Source organism: Lithobates pipiens, unplaced genomic scaffold, assembly GCF_037356315.1.
Source record: "Lithobates pipiens isolate NorthernLeopardFrog02 unplaced genomic scaffold, aLitPip1_a1.2 Scaffold_30, whole genome shotgun sequence".
In the NCBI taxonomy this organism is placed as follows: Eukaryota; Metazoa; Chordata; class Amphibia; order Anura; family Ranidae; genus Lithobates; species Lithobates pipiens.
In genome coordinates this window covers 42,594,434-42,610,653 of record NW_027507791.1, presented here as the reverse complement: position 1 = coordinate 42,610,653, position 16,220 = coordinate 42,594,434, and the positions used below count along the sequence as shown (strand labels likewise).

The 16,220-nt window shown below is 45.1% G+C and overlaps 1 protein-coding gene across 1 annotated transcript in view; it reads left to right on the top strand.

Annotated features, from left to right (window-relative positions):
* CASQ1 (calsequestrin 1) overlaps window positions 1-16,220 on the top strand; it is a 103,573-nt gene that overhangs the window by 37,515 nt on the left and 49,838 nt on the right. The window contains exon 3 of the mRNA XM_077464096.1: window positions 10,135-10,235. Coding sequence (XP_077320222.1) covers window positions 10,135-10,235 — 101 coding nt within the window. The remainder of the gene's footprint in view (window positions 1-10,134; window positions 10,236-16,220) is intronic.

Below are 16,220 nucleotides of genomic sequence, written 5' to 3'. Positions count from 1 at the left end.
GAACTTAGATGCGGCATTCGTTATTTTCGATAAGTCGTAAATTTGGATAAATTTGTATTCGTTACGTTCAATAACAGCAAAATTTAAAAGGAAGCTCCAATACCTATAATTTAATAGTTAGTAATAGTTAAGTTATTATTACTTCGCTTTTTTATTTCAGATTTTCGAATTTCCGAATTTACAATTTTTTTCTAAATTACAAATTGACGATTTTTTTCAAATTTACGAATTTTGAACTTAGATGCGGCATTCGTTATTTTCGATAAGTCGTAAATTTGGATAAATTCGTATTCGTTACGTTCAATAACAGAAAAATTTTAAAGGAAGCCCCAATACCTATAATTTAATAGTTAGCAATAGTTAAAGGGGAGGTCTACCCTAAAAAATAAAAAAAAATGCATAAAAAGGCTCCAAAAAAAAAAAAAAAAAATGATTTCACTTACCAGAAATGGCTGTTGCTAGGCAGATCGTCCTAATCTGCCTCTTCCTATTCTGCGGTGATCTTCAGTCTTCTTCTCCTCTCCTTGTCTTCTGGGTAATGGGGCGCAGTGTGTTGTGGGAACTGTGTGTGTCCCACAACACAGCGCACCCCATTCACAAAGCGCCGTGCGACTCACGCATGCGCAGTAGGTGTTTCCCTTACTTTGAATGGTGGCGGCAGGACCCGAGAGCCGAGGGACGGGCTGACATCGTGGGCGCCCTGGAAAGATAAGTGCTCATTAAAAGTCAGCAGCTACAGTGTTTGTAGCTGCTGACTTTTATTTTATTTTTTATTTTTTTTCGCTGGCCCACCACTTTAAGTTATTATTACTTCATTTTTTTATTTCAGATTTTTCGAATTTCCAAATTGTCTAATTTATGAATTCCCGAACTTACGAATTTTTTCGGGTTTACAAATTGACAAATTTTTTCAAATTTACGAATTTTGAACTTAGATGCGGCATTCGTTATTTTGGATTCACAGATTTCAGATTTACAAATAGACACTTTTTTTTTTTTTTCGAAAATGTACGATTTTTTTTTCAAATTGACAAATTTACAATTTTTTTTGGAATTGACAAATTGACGAATTTTTTTCAAATTGACTAATTTTTTCAAAGTGACAAATTTACGAATTTTTTCAAATTGACGATTTTTTTAAAACTGACCAGTTTTTTAAAACTGACAAATTTATGAATTCTTTTCAAATTTACGATTTTTTTCAAATTGGCAAATTGACAAATTTTTCAAATTTCCTAATTTTTCAAATTTCCTAATTTTTCAAATTTCAAAATTTTTCAAATTTACAAATTTACACATTTTTTCAAACTGACAAATTTTTTCAAACCGATAAATTTACGATTTATTTTCGGATTTACAAAATTCTTTCAAATATTCGGAAAAGTTAGTTAAACAAGTTTTTCATTAATTCGGATATTTCCCAATAAACGAATGTTGTCGTTAGAAAGAGAATTCAGAACGAAACGAGTGGCACATGTCTACACGCAAACATGGGGCCGCTCAGGGCCCCCCACCCCGAATGGCCGCATATTTGCGTGGGCTTGGCGCAAAGTGGTTAGAGACAGGGGAGACTGAGGAAATGCTTCCTCTTCCCTGCAGCAGACTGATGACATCATCTCGGCCTAGGCAAAGTCACTGACTTGGATGGCTTTTTTACAGATTTTTTTTCTGAAACGTGACACTGTCAGGAATGTATCCATCCAGACCTATAAAGGTCCTCCACTTTAAGGAGTTGAAACCTCAAGGAGGTCAGCTGTCAAAAGTTCCCGAACCGGAGGTGGGGCCTTTGAGAAAAGCGGGTACGGAGTTTTTTTTTTTACGAGGCGCCTGCGTCTTGGCGGACGCCATCTGGCGTGACGGTGAAGTAGTTATTTCTTAAGGCGGCCGGTAAACTAATTAGAGACAAGAGGTGAGTGGCTGCGATTAGCCGTGCGTAGGCGTGGACGGCTCCCGGGGGTACCATCATTTGTAACCAGTTACCCGGGTGACCCGACTCCGCCATACTTTCTTGCCTTCCTGAGATGATTCTCGGTAATTAATAAGGACGACTTCCCTCCCCTCCCCCACCCACGTGAGAAGGACATTATTAAATAAAGCCTTTACCTTTCCATTACATACAGTGCCTTGAAAAAGTATTCATACCCCTTGAAATTTTCCACATTTTGTCATGTTACTACCAAAAAAAACTTAAACGTATTTTATTGGGATTTTATGTGATAGACCAACACAAAGTGGCACATAATTGTGCAGTTGAAGGAAAATCATAAATTGTTTTCTAATTTTTTTTACAAATAAATATGTGAAAAGTGTGGGGGGCATTTGTATGGCGCCCCCCGGAGTCAACATTTTGTAGTTCCGCCTTTCTCTCCAATTACAGCTGCAAGTCTTTTTGGGGATGTCTCTGCCAGCTTTGCACATCTAGAGAGGGACATTTCTGCCCATTCTTCTTCTTTGCAAAATATCTCAAGCTCTGTCAGATTAGATGGAGAGCGTCTGTGAAAAGCAATTTTCAAGTCTTGCCACAGATTCTCAATGGGATTTAGGTCTGGACTGTGACTGGGCCATTCTAACACATGAATGTGCTTTTGATCTAAACCAGGGGGTCTCCAAATTTTTAAAATACAGGACCAGTTTTTTGTCCTCCAGACTTTAGGAGGGCCGGATTGTGGCCAGCGGGGGCAAGAAAATGTCACGGGCTTGGCATGAGTGAGAACAAATATGGCCTCCGGGTTGGTGGTCAATAGGAGTAGTGTCCCTATTGTAGGAGGAATAGTATCCCCGTCATTGGTGTCAGTGGGAGGAAGAGTGCCCCAAGGGCAGGATAAAGGCTAACAAAGGGCCACATCTAGACCTCGGTCCACAGTTTGGAGACCTCTGATCTAAAGGAATGTGCTTTGATCTAAACCATTCCATTGTAGCTCTGGCTGGATGTTTCGGGTCGTTGTCCTGCTGGAAGGTGAAGCTCCGCCCCGGTCTCAAGTCTTTTGTCGACTCTAACAGGTCTTCTTCTAAGATTGTCCTGTATTTGTCTCCATCCATCTTCCCATCAACTCTGACCAGCTTCCCTGTCCCCTGCTGAAAAAAAGCATCCCCACCACATGATGCTGCCACCACCGTGTTTCACGGTTGGGATGGTGTGTTCAGGGTGATGTGCAGTGTTAGTTTTCCCCACACATAGCGTTTTGCTTTTAGGTCAAAAAGTTGAATTTTGGTCTCGTCAGACTAGATCACCTTCTTCCACATGTTTGCTGTGTCCCCCACATGGCTTCTCACAAACTACAAACAGGACTTCTTATGACTTTCTTCCACCAATGTCTTTCTTCTTGTCACTCTTCCATAAAAGGCAGATTTGTGGAGAGACGACTAATAGTTGTCCTGTGGACAGATTCTCCCCCCTGAGCTGTGGATCTCTGCAGCTCCTCCAGAGTTACCATGGACCTCTTGGCTCTTCTCTGATGAATGCTCTCCTTGCCCGGGCCGGTCAGTTTAGGTGGATGGCCATGTCTTGGTAGGTTGGCAGTTGCGCCCATACTCTTTCCATTTTTGGGTGATGGATTGAACAGAGCTCCGTGAGATGATCTAATCTTGGGATATTTTTTTTATAACCTAACCCTGCTTTATACTTCTACACAACGTTATCCCTGACCTGTCTGGTGTGTTCCTTGGCCTTCATGATGCTGTTTCTTCACTAAGGTTCTCCAACAAACCTCTGAGGGCTTCACAGAACAGCTGTATTTATACTGAGGTTAAATTACACACAGGTGGACTCTATTTACTAATTAGGTGACTTCTGAAGGCAATTGGTTCCTCTAGATTTTAGTTAGGGGCATCAGAGTAAAGGGGGGCTGAATACAAATGCCCCTCCCCCACACACACTTTTCACATATGTAAAAAATTTGGAAAACAATTTTTTATTTTCCTTCCACTTCACAATTATGGTGCCACTTTGTGTTTATCACATAAAATCCCAATATAATACATTTATGTTTTTGGTTGTAACATGACAAAATGTGGAGAATTACAAGGGGTATGAATACTTTTTCAAGGAGCTGTAGCTTATTTTAGTCCTAGTGATGTCATCACTGGGTCTCTGTGCTTCTCTATGCAATGAAGGCAGATCCTGGCTGGTGGGAGGGGCTTTCTGAAAACATCACTGGTAGTCCTCACCAGAGCCCTCAGCCCTGATCCGGGCATCGGGAGGGGTTATGGGCATATAAACATGCCTTGATGTCTGGGTGCCAGTCTGGAGGGGTGGGCATCCCTAGGCTGGCTGTATTTGCTTGCAGACACCCCACATGTGACGCTGAAATACAATGAATTAAGTGGGCGGGGACAGTCAGGCTGGGGAGGAAAGGATCTCGGTGTCTTCAAAATCTGCCCCAGCACAGAATTTTTTCCGGCTCCTGATTTGGGGTCAGTAGCGTATCCTCGGTGTGCACAGACTGAGGATTCAGGTCAGCAGAGGCTGCCTATGGGTCTCTGCTTCAACCTGATGTATGGGGGACTCTGGTGAGAATCCTAAAATAAAGGGGGACTCTGATGTAGGGGCAGACTCTGATAGGGACTCTGAAGTAAGGGGGGACTCCAATGGGGACCCTGATATAAGGGCGGACTCTGATTAGTATTCTGATGTAAGGGGGAACTCTGATGGGGACTCTGATGTAAGGGGGACTCTGATGGGGACCCTGATGTAAGGTGAATGCTAATGGGGACCCTGATGTAAGGGGAGACTTTGATGGGGATCCTGCTATAAGAGAGACTTTGATGGGAACCCTGATGTAAGGGGGGCTCTGATAAGGACACTAATGTAAGGGGGGACTCTGATGGGGATCCTGATGTAAGAGGAGACTTTGAATTGGATCCTGATGTAAAGGGGGACTTTGATGGGGATCCTGATATAAGGGAGACTCTAATGGGGACCCTGATGTAAGGGGGGACTCTGGTAGAGACTATCATGTAAGGGAGGATTCTGATAGGGACTTTGATGTAAGGAAAAACTCTGATGGGGACCCTGATGTAAGAGGTACTCTGGTAGGGACTCTGAAGTAAGGGGGGACTCTAATGGGGACCCTGATATAAGGGTGGACTCTGATTAGGATTCTGATGTAAGGAAGACTCTGATGGGGACCCTGATGTAAGGGGGACTCTGATGGGGAGACTGATGTAAGGTGAATGCTAATGGGGACCCTGATGTAAGGGGGGACTTTTATGGGGATCCTTATATAAGAGAGACTCTAATGGGGACCCTGATGTAAGGGGTGACTCTGATAGAGGCTCTCATGTAAGGGAGGACTCTGATAGGGACTTTTATGTAAGGGGGAAACGCTGATAGGAACTCTGATGTAGGGGGGGGGGCTCTGATGGAGAACCCTGATGTGAGGGGTACTCTGATAGGGACTCTGATGTAAGGGGGGACTCTGATGGAGAAATCTGATGTATTGGGGGACTCTGATGGGGACACTGATGTATTGGGGGACTCTGATGGGGACACTGTTGTAAAGGAAACTCTGATAGAGACTCTCATATAAGGAGGACTCTGATTGGGCCCCTTATGTAAGGGGGGACTCTGATGGAGAAACCTGATGTATTGGGGGACTCTGATGGGGACACTGATGTATTGGGGGACTCTGATGGGGACACTGATGTAAAGGGGACTCTGATAGAGACTCTCATATATAGAGTACTCTGATTGGGACCCTTATGTAAGAGAGACTCTAATGGGGACTCTGATGTATGGGGGGACTCTGATAGAGACCTTAATGTAAGGGAGGACTCTGGTAGGGACTCTGATGTAAGGGGGGACTCTGATGGAGAACACTGATGTAAAGGGGGACTCTGATAGAGACTCTGATGTAATGGAAAATTCTGATGTATTGAGGGATTCTGATGGGCACCCTGATCTACAGGGGACTCTGATGGGGAAACCGATATAAGGAGGGGCTCTAATCAAGACCCTTATGTAAGGGGGACTTTTATTGGGATTCCTGTTGTAAAGGGGGAGGACTCTGATCAGGACTATAAGGGGGGGGGTCACTGATTAAATGGGGGAATCTGATAGGGACCCTAATGTAGGGAGTGGGGCTCTGGTGGGGACCCCCAATGTAATGGGGATCCTAAAGTAAGGGGGACTCTAATGCAAGGGGGGGGCACTGATATAAGGGGGACTCTGATGGGGGGGGAATCAGCCATATCAGCTGATTCCATACACAGGCTGCGAAATACAGATGGCCACTAGAGGGAGCAGTCACACATTTTTTGCGCCTGAAAGACAGCCATGTAAATATGGAACAGCAAAGACCATCCGTGGACACAGTTGTGTAGGGAAAAAAACAATCACAGCACGAGCTCCGCAACATTTGGAGGAACACACCGAAACCTCCCTCTGAAAAAAGCACAGATTTGCAAACAGCTTGAGCGATTCCCGGTAGCCCGGCCTGCGCTGTCTCCGGGACATCTGCCGGCGATTTACTGCAAAGGAAAATATTTTCGTCAGATTTGGGCGATTCGTATTTCACATAAATACAAGCAGACGGCGGCGTGAAAGATGCGCCAGGGAAAGAAAGGTGTACGTGAGCCGCCTTATCTGCCTTAACTCCAGCCAAAGAGAGAGAGAAGGGTTGGAGCCTCTACCGGGTTTTTTTTTATTCCCCCCCCCCCCCCACTTTCATGGAGATTGAACCTCACTTCCTGTGCTGGTGACCACTCAGGAAGTCCCCCCCCCCCCAACAACGGGGACAGAGATGGCGATATATTTTCACACACATTGTACTAAGTATAAAACAGGGGGAAGTGGTGGGCCACCCCCTTCTTCCTACCATTGGAGTGATCAGGTGGCTATAGAGCCATCCAGATCACTTTTACTGAACAGCCAGTCACCCCATCCAGATCACTTTTACTGAACTGACAATCACCCCATCCAGATCACTTTTACTGAACAGCCAATCACCACCTGTAAAAAAAATTGTACCAAGCATAAAACAGGGGGAAGTGGTGGGCCACCCCCTTCTTCCTACCATTGGAGTGATCAGGTGGCTATAGAGCCAGCCAGATCCATTTTACTGAACAGCCAATCACCCCATCCAGATCACTTTTACTGACCAGCCAATCACCAGTTGTAAAAAAAATTGTACCAAGCATAAAACAGGGGAAAGTGGTGAGCCACCCCCTTCTTCCTACCATTGGAGTGATCAGGTGGCTATAGAGCCAGCCAGATCCATTTTACTGAACAGCCAATCACCCCATCCAGATCACTTTTACTGACCAGCCAATCACCAGTTGTAAAAAAAATTGTACCAAGCATAAAACAGGGGAAAGTGGTGAGCCACCCCCTTCTTCCTACCATTGGAGTGATCAGGTGGCTATAGAGCCAGCCAGATCCATTTTACTGAACAGCCAATCACCCCATCCAGATCACTTTTACTGAACAGCCAATCACCAGCCGTAAAAAAAATTGTACTAAGTATAAAACAGGGGGAAGTGGTTGGCCACCCCCTTCTTCCTACCATTGGAGTGATCAGGTGGCTATAGAGCCATCCAGATCCCTTATACTGAACAGCCAATCACCCCATCCAGATCACTTTTACTGAACTGACAATCACCAGCTGTAAAAAAAACGATACCAAGCATAAAACAGGGGGAAGTGGTGGGCCACCCCCTTCTTCCTACCATTGGAGTGACCAGGTGGCTATAGAGCCATCCAGATCACTTTTACTGAATAGCCAATCACCCCATCCAGATCACTTTTACTGAATAGGCAATCACCAGCTGTAAAAAAAAAATTATACCAAGCATAACACAGGGGGAAGTGGTAGGCCACCCCCTTCTTCCTACCATTGGAGTGATCAGGTGGCTATAGAGCCAGCCAGATCACTTTTACTGACCAGCCAATCACCAGCTGTAAAAAAAATTGTACCAAGCATAAAACAGGGGGAAGTGGTGAGCCACCCCCTTCTTCCTACCATTGGAGTGATCAGGTGGCTATAGAGCCAGCCAGATCCATTTTACTGAACAGCCAATCACCCCATCCAGATCACTTTTACTGAACTGACAATCACCAGCCGTAAAAAAAAATTGTACTAAGTATAAAACAGGGGGAAGTGGTTGGCCACCCCCTTCTTCCTACCATTGAAGTGATCAGGTGGCTATAGAGCCATCCAGATCCCTTTTACTGAACAGCCAATCACCCCATCCAGATCACTTTTACTGAACTGACAATCACCAGCTGTAAAAAAAACGATACCAAGCATAAAACAGGGGGAAGTGGTGGGCCACCCCCTTCTTCCTACCATTGGAGTGACCAGGTGGCTATAGAGCCATCCAGATCACTTTTACTGAATAGCCAATCACCCCATCCAGATCCCTTTTACTGAACAGCCAATCACCCCATCCAGATCACTTTTACTGACCAGCCAATCACCAGCTGTAAAAAAAATTGTACTAAGTATAAAACAGGGGGAAGTGGTGGGCCACCCCCTTCTTCCTACCATTGGAGGGATCAGGTGGCTATAGAGCCATCCTGGTCACTTTTACTGAACAGCCAATCACCAGCTATAAAAAAAAAAATTATACCAAGCATAACACAGGGGGAAGTGGTGGGCCACCCCCTTCTTCCTACCATTGGAGGGATTAGGTGGCTATAGAGCCATCCAGATCCCTTTTACTGAACAGCCAATCACCCCATCCAGATCACTTTTACTGAACAGCCAATCACCAGCTGTAAAAAAAGTTGTACCAAGCATAAAATAGGGGGAAGTGGTGGGCCACCCCCTTCTTCCTACCATTGGAGTGATCAGGTGGCTATAGAGCCAGCCAGATCCATTTTACTGAACAGCCAATCACCAGCTATAAAAAAAAATTATACCAAGCATGATATCAGCTTGTTTTAACCACTTATCATCTTTTTAACCAAGTCTAGTATGCTTTAAAATATCCTAAGGACATGAAATGGTTAAAAAAGAAAACGATTACTGTCTGTGCCCCCCCGTGTGAGAGATTTTTGCTCACTTCCTGTTTCAGTGACCACCAGCCTATCACCAGCTGTAAAAACTGACATCAAGCATGATATGAGCTTGTTTTCACCACTTCAAGTCCAGGATGCTTTAAAATGTCCTGCGAATGTGAAGTGGTGAAAAGAGGAAAAAAAATGTTTTATTACTGTCTGTGCCCCCCATCGGAGAGATTTTTGCACACTTCCTGTTTCAGTGGCGGCCACCTGCTGAAACCAAGCATGATATGAGTTTTAACCACTTCCAGGACTAAAGATTAAAGACCAAGTCCTGGACTAAAAAAAAATGTTTTATTACTGTCTGTGCCTCTGTCGGAAAGAGATTTTTGCTCACTTCCTGTTTCGGTGACCACGCAGGAAGTCAGGGGAAGTCTCCCTTTACGGTGCAATTAATAAAAACTCGATGGCGACGTGAACCCAGTCTGTTTTTTTTTTATTTTATTTTTTTATTTATTGATATTTTTGTAACTTAAAATAGTAATGCGATGCCGCCAATGCTGACCTTCATTGGTAATTCCTGTTATCCATTTGACCGCTCTAAAGGTCATTCTTAATTCTCGGTGTGAGCAGAAGTGTGTGTATTACATTTGGCTGGACTATCACAAAGGTTACATTACCATAGGAGGCCCAGATGCTACGCGACGTCCATGGCGGTTTCAGGTGTTCATGTAGATGAGGCGGGGGGGGGGGGAACGACAGGAATCTGAACGCAGAGCTTTAGGCGTCCTTCCATACCGCTGCGCCTGAGATAAAACGCGTTACTCTATATACGGTAATATAGACATCCTAACAACTTGCATTGACATACGTTTACCACCAGATGACGACGAGCACATCAACTTTTTGAAGGTTCTAAACACAGCTGTCGTGCTCATACAAACCCGAATAGCAGGGGTGATCAGATTACACAGAAAGCTGGATGACTTTTGTGGAAGGACGCAAGTCACTTCCTCTCTCCAAGCAGAACCAGAGCAGAGTCAGAACCAAAGCAGCTACATGGATTTGTCCTCCAAGATAAGCTGTGTCAATGTTGGATGTTGAGTAGACGTTTCGATATTTTGTAGTTCCAAAAACATTTTGTACAATACTGGAGTATAACCTTCTTCTATTTTATGTGTCCCTTTTTCCAGGACTGGATGAAGAAGACAGTATCTACGTGTTTAAGGATGATGAAATGATTGAGTATGACGGAGAGTTCTCAGCCGACACCTTGGTGGAATTCTTACTTGACGTAAGTGGTGGATTCAGCCTCACTTGACCCAAGTCACAGGTTTCTCCGTTACTTGATTTGATGTACGCTGTACGCCCAAAGATATGCAGACCCCCCCTGACCATCATACCTAATATGAGCTTGTTGGGCATCTTATTCCAAAGCCATGGCCAATATTATGGAGTTGTCCCCACCCGGGCAGCTATAACAGCCTTCACCCTTCTGGGAAGGCTTTCCACAAGATTTAAGAGTGTATCTCTAGGAATTCGTGTTCATTCGGCCAAAACAGCTTTTGTGAGGTCATATTAGATGAGAGGACTTGGCTCACCACCAGCATTCCAATTATTACTATGGTTTTCAATAGGCATGAGGTCAGGTACTGAACTTGGACGGGAAGACCTGCCTCGTAAATTGGCAATCCAGTTCATCCCAAAGGTGTCTAATAGGTGGGATTTCAGGTACTGATGTTGGAGGAGAAAACCTGGTTTTCTAATTTATCCCAAAGGTGTTGAGTAGGGTTGAGGTCAGGGCACTGTGCAGGCCACTTGAGTTCCTCCACACCAAACTGGTCAAAGGTGATCAGTAGGGTTGAGGTCAGGGCTCTGTGCATACCATTTGAGTTGTTCAGCACCAAATATGTCAAAAACGTCCAGTAGGGTTGAGGTCAAGGCATTGTGCAGGTCACTCCTCCGCACCAAAGTAGTCGAAGGTGTTCAGTAGGGTTGAGGCCAGGGCTCTATGCAGGCCAGTCGAGTTCCTCCACACCAAACCGGTCAAAAATGTTCAGTAGGGTTGAGGTCAGGGCTCTATGCAGGCCAGTCAAGTTCCTCCACACCAAACTGGTCAAAAATGTTCAGTAGGGTTGAGGTCAGGGCTCTATGCAGGCCAGTCGAGTTCCTCCACACCAAACTGGTCAAAAACATTCAGTAGGGTTGAGGTCAGGGCTCTATACAGGCCAGTCGAGTTCCTCCACACCAAACTGGTCAAAAATGTTCAGTAGGGTTGAGCTCAGGGCTCTATACAGACCAGTTGAGTTCCTCCACACCAGACTGGTCAAAAACGTTCAGTAGGGTTGAGGTCAGGGCTCTATACAGGCCAGTTGAGTTCCTCCACACCAAACTGGTCAAAAATGTTCAGTGGGGTTGAGGTCAGGGCTCTATACAGACCAGTTGAGTTCCTCCACACCAAACTGGTCAAAAACGTTCAGTAGGGTCGAGTTCCTCCACACCAAACTGGTCAAAATTGTTCAGTAGGGTTGAGGCCAGGGCTCTATGCAGGCCAGTCGAGTTCCTCCACACCAAACTGGTCAAAAACGTTCAGTAGGGTTGAGGTCAGGGCTCTATACAGGCCAGCTGAGTTCCTCCACACCAAACCGGTCAAAAATGTTCAGTAGGGTTGAGGCCAGGGCTCTATGCAGACCAGTTGAGTTCCTCCACACCAAACCGGTCAAAAATGTTCAGTAGGGTTGAGGTCAGGGCTCTATGCAGGCCAGTCAAGTTCCTCCACACCAAACTGGTCAAAAATGTTCAGTAGGGTTGAGGTCAGGGCTCTATGCAGGCCAGTCGAGTTCCTCCACACCAAACTGGTCAAAAACATTCAGTAGGGTTGAGGTCAGGGCTCTATACAGGCCAGTCGAGTTCCTCCACACCAAACTGGTCAAAAATGTTCAGTAGGGTTGAGGTCAGGGCTCTATACAGACCAGTTGAGTTCCTCCACACCAGACTGGTCAAAAACGTTCAGTAGGGTTGAGGTCAGGGCTCTATACAGGCCAGTTGAGTTCCTCCACACCAAACTGGTCAAAAATGTTCAGTGGGGTTGAGGTCAGGGCTCTATACAGACCAGTTGAGTTCCTCCACACCAAACTGGTCAAAAACGTTCAGTAGGGTCGAGTTCCTCCACACCAAACTGGTCAAAATTGTTCAGTAGGGTTGAGGCCAGGGCTCTATGCAGGCCAGTCGAGTTCCTCCACACCAAACTGGTCAAAAACGTTCAGTAGGGTTGAGGTCAGGGCTCTATACAGGCCAGCTGAGTTCCTCCACACCAAACCGGTCAAAAATGTTCAGTAGGGTTGAGGCCAGGGCTCTATGCAGACCAGTTGAGTTCCTCCACACCAAACCGGTCAAAAATGTTCAGTAGGGTTGAGGTCAGGGCTCTATGCAGGCCAGTCAAGTTCCTCCACACCAAACTGGTCAAAAATGTTCAGTAGGGTTGAGGTCAGGGCTCTATGCAGACCAGTCGCGTTTTTCCACACCAAACAGGTCAAAGATGTGCAGTAGGATTGAGGTCAGGGAATTGAGCAGGCCACTTGAGTTCCTTCAAACTGAACTTGTCAAAAATGTTCAGTAGGTTTGAGGTCAGGGCTTTATGCAGATCAGTTGAGTTCCTCCACACCATACATGGTCAAAGATGTTCAGTAGGGTTAAGGTCATGTATCACGTACCTGGTGAAGACTGGAACATTGTGGAGGCCTCTCTTGCACCTCCCACCAAACACTTCTGAAGGTGGAGACAGAGAATTTTAGTGCAAGGAGTAGCACGAGTGCTGTAGTAGCTAGCTGGTGATGTCCTCTCCATTGGTAGGTAGAGCCGGTAGTCACAGTCCTTGGAACAGGATGCAGGAACAGCTTGGCACCACAGCAGGATACAGAAGCAGGACCAGGAGATGAGCAGCAGTCAGCAACAACAGTGCAAGAAGGAGCCAAGTAACCAGCGGGCAAAACAAGTCCAGAAGGCAGGCCATGGTTGGCAACAGCTGGGCAAAGCAGTACAAAGCCAGCAGGCAGGACAAGTCCAGTAAACAGACCGAGGTCAGAGTACTTAGGTAAACAGAGCTAAAGCAAGAGCAGAAGCGAAGTCCAAAGGCATGCTTGGTCATACACGGGTAAGCAGGTACAGTGGATCAGGTCTCAGGAACACAGGAACAAGCTGAAGACCATTCAGGCAACTGCTCATAGCGATAGACCAGTTTAAAGAGGCCACTGGGCAGCAAGTGCTAATTGGTATGTGCACGTGCATGTGTGCGTGCATGCACACAAATATGCATTTACTGAACTGGCACAGTATATCTAACATTGCCCCGTCACTCAAAAAAATGAGTACGTGTGCAATGTGCATGCGCATGAGCATGATCACATGTCTGCACTAGCTTTCTGGTGCTAGGAATCTGATTTACCTTCCATCCAGGCTCTATGCAGACCAGTTGGGTTCCTCCACACCAAACAGGTCAAAGATGTTCAGTAGGGTTGAGGTCAGAGCTCTTTGCAGACCAGTTGAGTTCCTCCCCACGGAACAGGTTTAAAAAGGTTTGATAGAGTTCAGTTCAGGGTACTGTGCAGGCCACATGAGTTCCTCCACACCAAACTAGTCAAAGCCCTTGTACACACGGTCGGACATTTCGACAACCAAATCCGTCGGATTTTGCATACACACAGTCGGACAAAGTTGTCAGAAAATCTGATCGTACTTAACGTGATGACATTATTTCGTTAGGACGGGACTACGTTCAGGCTGGTAGCCAATAGCTTTGGTCTAGGAATTTGATCTGAGCAGGCGTGGCACTTTGTCCGATCGGAATTCTCTACACATGATCGGACAAAGTCCGATCGGAGCACGTTGTCAGAAAATTTTATAGTCAAGTTGGAAAACTTGGTCCATCGGAAACAGTCCGATGGAGCCAACACACTGTCGGATTATTCGACAACACGGTCCTATCGGGCATTGTCCATCGGAATATCTGACCGTGTCTACAAGGGCTAAGAAGTTCAGTAAGGTTGAGGTCAGGGCAATGTGCAGGCCATTCAAGTTCCTCCTCACCAAACTGGTCAAACCATGTCTCCATGGAGCTGGCTTTGTACACAGGGGCACAGTCGTGCTGGAACAGAAAAGGGCCTTCCCCAAACTGGTACCACAAAGTTAGAAGAGGACAATTATAAAAAAAATGTCTTTCTATGATGTGCCCTCAACAAGACCCTTCACAGTAAACACCTGAGCTCAATCATTTGGAGGGGGTCATCATACTTTTGGCTCTATAGCTATGTGTAATGGTCAGCTAACCACAATATTTTGGCCATATAGTATAACATCAATGACTTGCTCCTAGTTAACAGAAGTCTTTGGATTTCCCTTACTAATATGAACATCAGCTTCCTCGTACTTGTAAGTTGTTAGGTTTCCCCCGTGCTTCACGACAGCCATTGGTTTGCTTTTACTCAATGGACAGTAAGTCATTGCTTCCCGTTTTTAAATTGTGCAAATTGTGTATCTCTGCTTACTCAAAATAAGTCACTGGCTTCTCTTTATGTGATGCAAGTTTTTGGTTCCCGTAACATGATATAAACGTAAAATAAATACTTGTCTTATAAGTCTTTGGTTACTGTAACTGGACATAAATCATTGTTTTACTGGGAAGACATTGGTTTCCTCTTACTTGACATGGGTCACTGCTCCAGTGATGCTTAAAGATCCTACATGTGTAGTAAAATACCTGAAATGCTCTCAACTTCCAATTCCCTCTTATAGGTTAACAACACATGCCTTTTCTGAACTGAAATGGCAAAAAATGATGTCAGCCCTGCCCAGGTGCCTTTTGTTAAACAACTGAGTCCCCTTCTCCTCTCCTAATCTCCACAATGTGAGGGATAGTGGTTCGGAAGTAAATGGTAAGACCTGGGAGGAGACTCATTGAGATAACAAATGAAGTGTGCACAGGACACAGGACGATTCTGAATTTCTGACACTCTAACCTCTTTCAAGATGGAGCCCAAATATGGTCAACTTCCAGTTTTCCATTGTTTTGAGACCCCCTTACCCCCTAAAAAAAAAAAAAGCCCCTTCGCACTAAACCGTATTAGACTAAGTCCTTGTACACACGGTCGGAGATTCTGACGGAATGTGTCCTATCGGACCGTTTTGTCGGATATTCCGACTGTGTGTGCTCTCCATCGGACTGTTTCCGTCGGAATATCCGACGGACCAAGTTTTCCAACTTGCCGATAAAATTTTCTGACAAAATGCTCCTATCGGACATACTCCGATCATGTGTAGCCTACTCCGACGGACAAAGTGCCACGCATGTTCAGATCAAATTCCTAGACCAAAGCTATTGGCTACTAGCCTGAACGTAGTCCCGTCGTAACGAAATAACGTCATCACGTTATGTACAATCGGATTTTCCGACAATTTAGTCCGACCGTGTGTATGCAACATCACTTCCGGACCTCTTCCGGAATTAATCTGTCGGAATTACTCCGACTGATTTGGTTGTCGGAATCTCCGACCGTGTGTACAAGGGCTTATAGGTTAATAACATGCCTTTTCTGAACTGAAATGGCAAAAAATTGTGTCAGCCCTGCCCAGGTGAATCCCCTTCTCCTCTCCTAATCTCCACAATGTGAGGGATAGTGGTTTAGAAGTAAATGATAAGACCTGGGAGGAGACTCATTGAGATAACAAAGGAAGTGTGCACAGGACACAGGACGATTCTGAATTTCTGACACTCTAAACTCTTTCAAGATGGAGCCCAAATATGGCCAACTGCCAGTTTCCCATTGTTTTGAGACCCCCTTACCCCCTAAAAAAAAAAAAAAACCCCTTCGCACTAAACCGTATTAGACTAAGAAGCTGAGTTGATCATTTGGGACCCTTTAAATAAACCTCTGGTTGGGAACACTTTTGGTGTACAAATACAGAAAATGCCACTGTGTACAAAACCAAATGAAGAAGATAAAAGATACAGAGAAGAGAGGTGGAAAGATGGAACAGATGTAGCAAAAAGTGAGTCAAGGGAGAAATATTAAAAAATTAAATGGTAAAAAAAAAAAGGCAGAGAAGTGACAGGAGAGAAAGAAAAGGAAAGACAGAGAGGAGAGATATGGAGGAGAGACAGAGGAGAGTCAGAGAGGAGAGACAGAAGTGAGAGAAAGAGGAGAGAGATAGACAAGAGAAAGAGGAAATATAGAAAAGAGACAGAGAGAAGAGACAAAAAAAGTAGAGAGAAGAGACAGAGAGG